The 9,840-nt window shown below is 29.1% G+C and overlaps 2 protein-coding genes across 2 annotated transcripts; both read right to left on the minus strand.

Moving 5' to 3' along the window:
• Positions 1-947: 947 nt before the first annotated feature.
• LOC112086437 lies at positions 948-3,796 on the minus strand. The gene is made up of 8 exons (XM_024155356.1): positions 3,725-3,796; positions 3,568-3,651; positions 3,304-3,475; positions 2,631-2,788; positions 2,361-2,528; positions 1,709-1,762; positions 1,441-1,587; positions 948-1,322 (listed from the first exon to the last, which is right to left on the minus strand). The coding sequence occupies exons 1-8, from the start codon at positions 3,794-3,796 to the stop codon at positions 948-950; spliced, it is 1,230 nt and encodes a 409-aa protein (XP_024011124.1).
• Positions 3,797-4,072: 276 nt separating this feature from the next.
• Positions 4,073-6,439, minus strand: LOC18016271. Its single transcript, XM_024155358.1, has 8 exons — positions 6,371-6,439; positions 6,209-6,292; positions 5,961-6,132; positions 5,513-5,598; positions 5,251-5,418; positions 4,963-5,016; positions 4,705-4,851; positions 4,073-4,447 (listed from the first exon to the last, which is right to left on the minus strand). Exons 1-8 carry the CDS (start codon positions 6,437-6,439, stop codon positions 4,073-4,075), a joined length of 1,155 nt encoding a protein of 384 aa, XP_024011126.1.
• Between the last annotated feature and the right edge of the window lie 3,401 nt (positions 6,440-9,840).

The raw sequence follows: 9,840 nt of genomic DNA on the forward strand, positions 1-9,840 counted from the left end.
TAAAGGGTTTTGGCAGCAGCTTTTGGCTTGTGACAAGCCTCGGAGTGGTGGCTCTCGTATCTCCGGCAGGTGCGGCTCTGGTGTCTCTCAGCGGTGGCTCAAGACGGGTGGCTCGGTGGTTGCCCCGCTGGTTTGTCTCAGCTTTTGGCTCCTCCGCCGTCTACGGCTTCGGTGTGGCCTGAGATTTTCCGAAGGTGCGTGTGTCCGATTATATGCGATAGCTCTGCGTTTGTGTATAGTTCTTGGTTTGTGGTGGCTCTGGATGTGATCCGGTGTAGATGGTGGAGTATTACTGGACGTGATTGTTGAGGCGCCGGTTTGTTGTTGCGGCTAGTTTGTAGCTGTGGGAGCTGGTTCTCGAGGAAATTCGTTTTTTTTGGGAATGGTAGTCCGAGGTGACTCTCCGATGGCCCTTGCGGGCTCCCTTGTCAACGGTTGCAGGTTAGTCCGTTACGGAATCCGGAAATTCCATTAGTTCTCGGAGAAGCTGTAGGCGTTTCTCTTTTGAGGTTTGAGGGTTGGCCTCAGAAAGATGCTTGTGGCAACAAAGATGAGAACTCTAGTTCTTCGGAGCTGTGGTAATTACGAGGTGGTCTGCGTTTTGGCGTGCGACTGCTGCTTTCCCGTCTGGTTTTGCTTCGGTTTTATTTTTAATTCCACAATCCATTTTCTTATGCTTTCGTTGTTGTTTGCTGCATTTGTCGGATTTGTTAGTAGTTTTTTATTTTCGATTTTTCTGATTTCTTTGTAATCTCTGTAACTTCTGTAAAAAATTCGAAAATTGGTAATATAATTTTAACATGTTTACCAAAAAAAAAAACTCGTTTTTAAAACAAGAGGATTAATTAAGTCAAGCCACCACCAATCCTCTAAGGGAACTCTTTGTCAAAACCTAAAAAAAAATAAAAAAAATCTCTTAAGGGAAAAAGCAAGTTTTGTTTGTAATATCATGAAGGACGACAATGTCCACCAGGTCCTCCAAACGTAAGAGTCTCTCTGGAATCAAAATCTACATACTTAAGAAACATTACACCATAACACTTAGGATCATCAATGTAATACTCGACCTCGTTTGAATTAATATCCACTAGTGTATAATCCGAGAGAACATATCTAAGCTGTTTCATATAGCAAGACCGAGTCAAATCTTTTGTCGGAAAATCTCCAGTTCCCATTGGTGGGCTCAGGGTATAAGGCAATGAAGTTCCTGCAAATCCACCAAAGTAAACTTCAGAAGCTCCATCTGCCATGTAAGTTTGACGTGGCCAATAACCTATCATTATGGTGCCTATCGTCAATACCCAATTTTTGGTCACTGGATCCTGCATTTATATATAAATTTAAAAGAAATATAGTAGACCGTATATTTGAATGTAAATGCAAACGAAAGAAACAATTAAACCTATGATTGCTTTTTATTGAAATTAGGGTTTTATATACCTCGGCAACAGAAAGATGAACAGTGTGTTGTTGCCCTCCTGGAATACTGACTTTATCATAAATCATACCAGGGTAAATTGATTTATGAATTTGGACATAACCGCCTGGGCATAACGCATTGTAACATCCATCTTGTTGTTTTTCCGACTGTAATATATAATTAGTGCATTTATATTTGATTTTGGTATCACCATAATGAACCAAAACATCTTAAATTTTCATGAAACGTCGGGGATAAATATATTAATTCATTACAGACATTACTCACCATCCAATATGTTGTTAGTCTTGGACGGTCATCTTGATATAGTTTTGTATGCACCTATGAATGGAACGAGCAGTTTGAGGTGTTGAATTTAAAAATAAATTCAACTGATCCGAGTAAAAAGTGAACCTAGCTAGGTATGTATATTTTTAAAAATAAAAATGGAGTTGAATTCGATTAAAATACTATTGTTTTTTAGTTAGTATAATCTCTCCAATCGATAAAATGTAAAAAAAAACCAATATTTTTATGGAAAAAAAAAGAATCTTAATATTGATTAATACGAATTTACTACGCTTTAGATGTATCGAAAGAGCTAATAGCAAGTTCCAAATGAACCGTAAAAACCCAACTTTTTATCTGTCATACAGAAAAGAAACTTGGATTCTTTAAAAAGATAAAGATATGCACATCGTATTAAATGAATCAAACCAAAACCGACTTATATTAGAATCGATTACTATTCTTCTTAACAAAATAAACTAGAAAATAAAACAACCTAAATCAAAATTCAGATTAAACACTTTTCGAATCAATTCTAAAAAATGGCTGAACTTTTCAGATTGATGAAGACTTTTAGATTAAGTGTAATATTCGAATATTTGATGACTTTTCATACACACAAAAAAAAAAATACTAATCAACTGATACTTACAGCCACACCAAACTGGATGCTGGTCATTACGTTCATTTGTATGTAATTAAGCCAAATCCAAGCCTTACTATATTGATCTTGCGCCACTCGCGGCTTGTTAATGGTGAACAATGCCTGTGCTCCACGCCATTTTTTTGTCGTATTTTCAAATGTCCTGAGAATTGCATACTATAAAGAAAAACAAAAATATTCGTGTGTTTATAAGATATTCTTTAGGTAATAACAACTATGAGTTCAGTAGGGTTTTGCATCTTAATGTACAATACTTACATGTTGATTGTACTCCCTAAATATTTTTGGCTGGTTGTGGGGCTTTTTGTTTCTTTGTGAAAACGTTGCGGAATATGTATATTTATAGTTTAATTTTTTGGTACGTAGTTTGTTATATCTCCTCTTTTCAATCCCACGAGCTTGTTTCAAGAGACGGCCTAAAACAGATAAAACAATTGTGGGCATAGTTTTAACAGAACAAATCTTAATATTTTTATTTAGTACAGGATTAAGAACCAATAAATAAAATAGAAATCGGTCAGTTAAATTTAGGCGTAAATAATCATATTTATGTTTGAGTTTATTTATTTGTCAATGTATTTAATTTGCATTTAAACAAAACTTAACATGTTAACATTAAAAATAAATTTTGTTTGTGTTTCGTATTTATCTTTATAGTATCCAATAAAAATTTGTACTATAGTTTGTTTGTACTTAGAAAAAAGACACATTGTTCGTAAAAAAAAATCTATGCGTTTTGCGTTGCCTTGACTTTCAAATAATTTATAATAAAAAAAGACCGAAAAAATTAAGAAGTACACCTGAAAAACGCAGGTACCTATTTAGCCAAGAAAACTCGAAATAAACAAAGATAAGATAGTAAAAAACTGAAATTCAATATATTGCCATCAAAGTTGAGTAATATTAAGAAGCTTAGGGCAAGAGCTTTTACCTGCTTTAGTAAATTGTTGGGGATGGACAATATTATTGGTTAAGTTGGTTTTTGGTTTGTGAATCGGTACTTGTCCTTTAGGACATTCTTCTGATCCCTTCAAAACAATCTTTGTGATTGTGTCATCATTGGAACTAGAAAGCATTGATAAAAGTTCTCGACTTGGTCTAGTCTACAATAAAAACAACAACGATTATACTGTTTATTCCAGCAAAATTGTTTATAAAAGCTTGATTCAGCATGTTTAATGGCAAAATTTGATACCTGTATTAGGTGATTCTTCATTAGAGGATGTTGTAGTGCAGATTGTTCGTACATAGAGACGCATTCGAATTCAGTTTCTAGATTCTGCAATATACCTTTCCATATGAGAAAATTGATAAGTTTGGAATACCAAATGCTTGTTATATGATTAACCTACCATAGTTGGTTTAGCAATACAATTGACGCATATAAGGCCCAAGGAGATTAACTTCAACCAAAGAGAAGCCATTGTTTTCTATTTGTTTTTTTGTTTCAAGTTATGAGTTTTTAAAGAGTTATGCTTTGTCTTCTTATTTTCTTACCTTAAGCTTTGCAGTGGTTACAAAAATAGGAAAGTGCCAGTTTTCATGCATACTAAATATATCGAAACCAAATTTTAACCATTGATCACCTAAGGGCAAAAAAGGAGAAATTATTCAAAAGACCAAAAGTCCACTCCAAACCTAAGGTTCTCTCTGGAATCAAAATTTATAAATAAACAATTAAACCAACTTGGTTTGTCATTTCATGAAAGACGACAATGTCCACCAGGTCCTCCAAACGTAAGGGTCTCTCTCGAATCAGAATCTACATACTTAAGAAACATTACACCATAACACTTGGGATCATCAATGTAATACTCGACCTCATTGGAATCAATATCCTCTATTGTATAATCCGAAAGAACATATTTAAGCTGTTTCATGTAGCAAGACCGAGTCAAATCTCTTGTCGGAAAATCTCCAGTTCCCATTGGTGGGCTCAAGGTATTAGGCAATGAAGTTCCTGCAAATCCACCGAAGTAAACTTCAGAAGCTCCTTCTCCCATGTGAGTTTGACGTGGCCAATAACCTATCATTATGGTTCCTATCGTCAATACCCAATTTTTGGTCACTGGATCCTGCATTTATATATAAATTTTAAAGAAATATATTAGACCATGCAATACTCATATTTGTACTCATTGTTTGTTTTAACCTTACAATATTCAACAATGCTTGACAGAATCACTAAAACTGTATTTACTCTTTTCAAGTCAAAAACCAAAAAAAAAGAGAAGGAAAGAACATATCAACAAAAAATTGAAAGGTTAATGCAAACGAAAGAAACAATAAATCTATAATGGATTTTTTTTTTTTTAATTAGGATTTCATATACCTCGGCAACAGAAAGATGAATAGTATATTGTTGTCCTCCTGGAATGCTGATTTTATCAAAAATCAAACCAGGGTAGATTGATTTATGAATTTGGACATAACCTCCTGGACATAACGCATTATAACATCCATCTTGTTGTTTTCCTGACTGATATATATATATATATATATATATAATTAGTGCATTTATATTTGATTATACTTTCACTTAAAATGTCTTAAATTGTCATGAAACGTAAGTAAAAAAAATCATTCTTACCATCCAATACGTCGTTAGTCTTGGACGGTCATCTCGATATAGTTTTGTATGCACCTGTGAATCGAGCGAGGAGTACGGTATTGAATTTGAATATATGGATTGACGTAATCCGATCAAACAGTGAACCCAATAATATATTTTTTAAATGAAATGAGGTTTAGATTTGATTAAAATAGTTTTACTTCTTAGATATCCAAAAACTATAATCAAACCACTAAAATGTAAACTAAAAAAATGATCTTTGAATATTTTGATGAATTTTTACCCAAAAATATAACTAATACTTACAGCCACACCAAACTGGATGCTGCTCATTTCGTTCATTTGTATGTAATTAAGCCAAATCCAAGCTTTACTATATTGATTTTGCGCTACTCGAGGCTTGTTAATGTTGAACAATGCTTGTGCACCATGCCATTTTTTTGTCGTATTTTCAAATTCCCTGATAATTGCATACTATAAATAAAAATGGATTACTCATGTATCACTATTAGTCGTTACCTAATAATTATAACATATTTAATGGCCTTTTGCAGTTCAATGTACTTACATGTCCATTGTACTCCCTAAATATTTTTGACGGGTAGTGAGACTTTCTCCTTTGTTTAACCCAACGATCTTGTTTCAGGACACTACCTAAAACAGAGAAAAATTGTTGACATAGTTTACAAGAAAGCTTAATATTATAAATTTACCACAGAATAAAGAAACAATTAATAAATATAATAGAAAACAGCAAAAAAAAAAACACATACTTAATCGTCAAAAAACGAAAGTGTTTGCGTTTTGCGTTGAATTTACGACTTTCAAATTAAGTTTGATAATAGACTGAAAATATAATATTATATATATTGGAAGTGAGCATAGTAAAATCAAATGCAGACGCACAATCGGTAATCTCAAGTATCTATTTGGCTTAGAAACCTCAAAAGAAACAATCATAAGATGATAAAAAATTTGATACTCAATATATATTGCCATCAAAGTTGATTAATTACCTTCTTTAGTAAATTGTTGGGGATGGATAAAAATATTAGTTAAGTTGGTTTTTGGTTTGTGAATCGGTACTTGTCCTTTGGGACATTCTGCGGATTTCTTCAAACCAATCGTTGTGATTGTGTCATCATTAGAACTAGAGAGCATTGATAAAAGTTCTCGACTTGGTCTAGTCTACGATTAAAAAAAACGACAATGGTTAAGGTTTATAAAGCTTGATTTACTGTGTTTAATGGCAAACAATTGATACCTGTATTTGGTGATTCTTCATTAGAGGGTGTTGTAGTGCAGATTGTTCGTAGATAGGGACACATTCGAATTCAGTTTCTTGATTCTGCAATAGATTTTAACACTTTTAATATGAGAAAATTGATATAGAAGTTGGTAATACCAAATACTTGTTATAATGTACCAGAGTGTGTTTAGCAGTACAATAGAGGCATATTAGACCTAAGAAGAATAACTTCAACCAATAAGCCATTGTTTTCTTTTTGTTTGTTAAATTTGTTTTTTTTCGAAGAATAACTTCAACCAAAATAAAGAATCACTCTTTAGTTCTATGTTGAAAAGAGTGATTCTTTATTTTGTTCATTTAAGGTTTTGCATTGGTTACAAAATAGGAAATTTCCGTTTTTAATGCGTACTTAGTATTACTAGTAAAGATATCCGAAAGACCAAAAATCTAAGATATTTGTGCATTCATAAATATTATGCGAAAGTTTTCTTTCCTCTTAAAGCTGGTCAAAACATTAAGAAAAAATTCCAGTCAAACTAAAATATAACGACTCAGTCAACTCATAAGCCTTTATAATTATTGTTTTTGAATTTTCTTTAATAGCAAAAAAGTATAAGAAAAATATGCAAGATACAAAAATGAATAGAGATAGATGAATTCAAATGAAAATGTTAAAAAATAGCAGATATGTAATTAATAAATGAGAGATTCCTGTCCAACTAAGGATGTTTACATAAACAAAACATAAAAATTACATTTAAGCCTATTCAGATTTTTATTCAATTTTTAGCTTTATATTAAATTAACATTAATTTTCATCAAAATCTAGAAACAAATATTGAATGAAAAAATACTAATGTAACAAGAAAGAGTTTCATAAATGAAAGTATATTTTTTAAACATAATCATCTTATATATAAAAGACAATCAACTCTCTCCAGCTGAGTGACACATCAGCAGTAGAGAGAGTGACACATGTCCATTAAAAATATCCATAAAAGTATTAATTAATCAAATTTAAAGCAAATACATTAAAGATTATAAATAAATAAACACATTAAAGAATAAAAGTAAATAATAATATATATTTATATTAGAATGAAATTAAAATGAAATTTAAGTCTATAAAACTTATAAATATTATATAATAAAAAAAAAAATTTAAATGCACAATTCTATTTTTTCAAGTGATTGAAACTTCATTTTTAAACTAAAATTATAATTAAATTTTAATGCAAGTGAAAAAAATAGATTGAATAAGTTAAGAAGTTTCAAATAATCTTATATAAAACTCCAACTAATAAAATTATAAAACACAAATAATATTTAAAGAATGATGTCCACATAAAAATGTCATGGTTTTTTTACTAAAAAAAAAAAAGAATGGAATCAAGATATATATAACCAAAAAAAAATTAATATAGTAAATTGAGAAAGTTAACAAATATTATATTAGTAAGATTTACAAGACTAAAAAGAATATGAAGATCGAAGAACAAATAAATATTTCTCTCTAATATTCAACATATATTTTTAAATGAACTATTACGTTTTCATATAAAATTAAAATAGTAGATTTTTAGTCCTTTATTATCTTGAGAGAAAATTAGACTATTTGACACAATTGATGTAGAATAGATTACATCAAAAAAAAATCGAATAAAATATAAATATTTTAAACGCAAAAACATTAAATTAAACATAAAATCTAATACAAATTTTAAAACTGTAATATTTAAAATATAAATTAAAACAAGACCTGCGCGTATGCGCGGATGCTCTCCTAGTATATATAAAAGAAAAGATTTCACTCTCTCTCTCTCTATTGAGTCACTTGGCATTTTTTTTATATCTTATTTTATTTCTTTTTAATTACACAAGTATAACACATTGAATTCTTTTAACTCATACAAACAACAATAACATAAATTTACATTTATGACATCTTTTATCCCAAAAAATTATCAATGGTATTTTTCCCTAGACAAAAAATCTTCTACTATATAGAAAAATAGTATAAGATTTTTATTAGTCCATTTGGCAATTTTGAACAAAATACTCCATTTTAAATAAACCAAAATACATATGTAGATACATTATTGTATATAATTAAAAATTAATTTGCAATTCATTTTAAAAATCTTATATATAAAAGTTGCTCAACTTTCTCTATATGCTTGACACATCAGCATTGGAGAGGTTGACACCTGTCTCTTAAATTTTAATTAATAAATTTTAATATTAAATTTTAAAGCACTTAAAGAAGATGAAAATTTTGTTTTATTAATTGACTGTTAAAAAAAATTTATGTTATAACTAATTAAAATTATTAATAGATATGTATTTAATTTTTGTATAACTGTAAATTACTTAAATTAAAAATATTGATAGATATGTATTTAATTTTTTATATACTGTAGATTACTTAATAATATTCAAGATGTATTTTAAATAATTTTTTTAAGATTATTTATAATAAAATACTAACAAATAATAAATGAAATGATGATTATATTACTCTTATATATAAAAGTTGTTCAACTTTCTCTATATGCTTGACACATCAGCAGTGGAGAGGTTGACACCTGTCACTTAACTTTTAATTAATAAATTTTAAAGCACTTAAAAAAGATGAAAAGTTTGTTTTATTAATCGACTGTTAACTAAAATTTATATTAATGTTAAAATAATTTATGTTATAACTAATTAAAATGATTAATAGATATGTATTTAATTTTTATATAACTGTAAATTACTTAAATTAAAAATATTGATAGATATGTATTTAATTTTTATATAACTGTAGATTATTTAATAATATTCAAGATGTATTTTAAATAAAAATTTCAAGATTATTTATAATAAAATACTAACAAGTAATAAATGAAATGATGATTATATTAATTTTAATTTTTTATTAATTAACTATTAATTAATATATGTGTAAATGTTAAACAAAAGTTTATGTTATAATTAAAAAATATGGAATGATATCTATTAATTTTAATATAACTTTAAATTATTAATAATATTCAATATGTATTTTAAATTAATATTTTAAAATTTTTAGAATAAAATATTAACAAGTAAGTAAGTAACAAATGATAATTATATTAATTTTTATAAAAATATTAAAAAATTTTAAAAAAATTGAACGTGCGGGTATTCACCTAGTATAACTAAAACTACAAACCTCCTAATCAATATAACTAGACAAAGTTAAATATTTTCTCCACTAAATGTTTTGTAACGTATATCATTTAAGAAAAAAAAATTCAAAAGAACACATTATTATCCAAAATACTATGACTTTCTAAACTGAAACGTAATTCATCAAATATAATTTGTAATTCATTATAACCCCGATCGGCTCTCTCTATAACGAAGCCTCTTTCCAAAAACTTGATAAAAATGGTGCTATCCGGAAACTCTCTACTACAGCTTGCTCTAATGCAGAAGTAGCCTCGACACGGTTGCATAAGGAACATTCAACACCAATGTTCCGAATTCTCATGTAATATCAGATGTCCCATGTGAAACCAAAATATAAGTTTTTAACCATCACGAATGTCGAATATGAGAAAACCATAGGCTAGATCGATCCCTGAGTTTAATCAGTAGCTTCTCTATATCAAGGAGCTACTAAG

The sequence above is a fragment of the Eutrema salsugineum genome, unplaced genomic scaffold, assembly GCF_000478725.1.
Source record: "Eutrema salsugineum unplaced genomic scaffold, Eutsalg1_0 scaffold_20, whole genome shotgun sequence".
Taxonomy (NCBI): domain Eukaryota; kingdom Viridiplantae; phylum Streptophyta; class Magnoliopsida; order Brassicales; family Brassicaceae; genus Eutrema; species Eutrema salsugineum.

Bases quoted from the DNA above. Each gene is read 5' to 3' on its own strand.
- LOC18016271 (XM_024155358.1), bottom strand. From the start codon at position 6,439: ATGGCTTATTGGTTGAAGTTATTCTTCTTAGGTCTAATATGCCTCTAT. The intron at 6,133-6,208 runs GTATCAATTGTT...TTTTAATCGTAG, and splicing joins TGAAGAATCACCAAATACAG to ACTAGACCAAGTCGAGAACT. The intron at 4,448-4,704 runs GTATATGAAATC...ATATAAATGCAG, and splicing joins TTCATCTTTCTGTTGCCGAG to GATCCAGTGACCAAAAATTG.
- LOC112086437 (XM_024155356.1), bottom strand. From the start codon at position 3,796: ATGGCTTCTCTTTGGTTGAAGTTAATCTCCTTGGGCCTTATATGCGTC. The intron at 2,789-3,303 runs GTAAAAGCTCTT...TATCTGTTTTAG, and splicing joins CCAACAATTTACTAAAGCAG to GCCGTCTCTTGAAACAAGCT. The intron at 1,323-1,440 runs GTATATAAAACC...ATATAAATGCAG, and splicing joins TTCATCTTTCTGTTGCCGAG to GATCCAGTGACCAAAAATTG.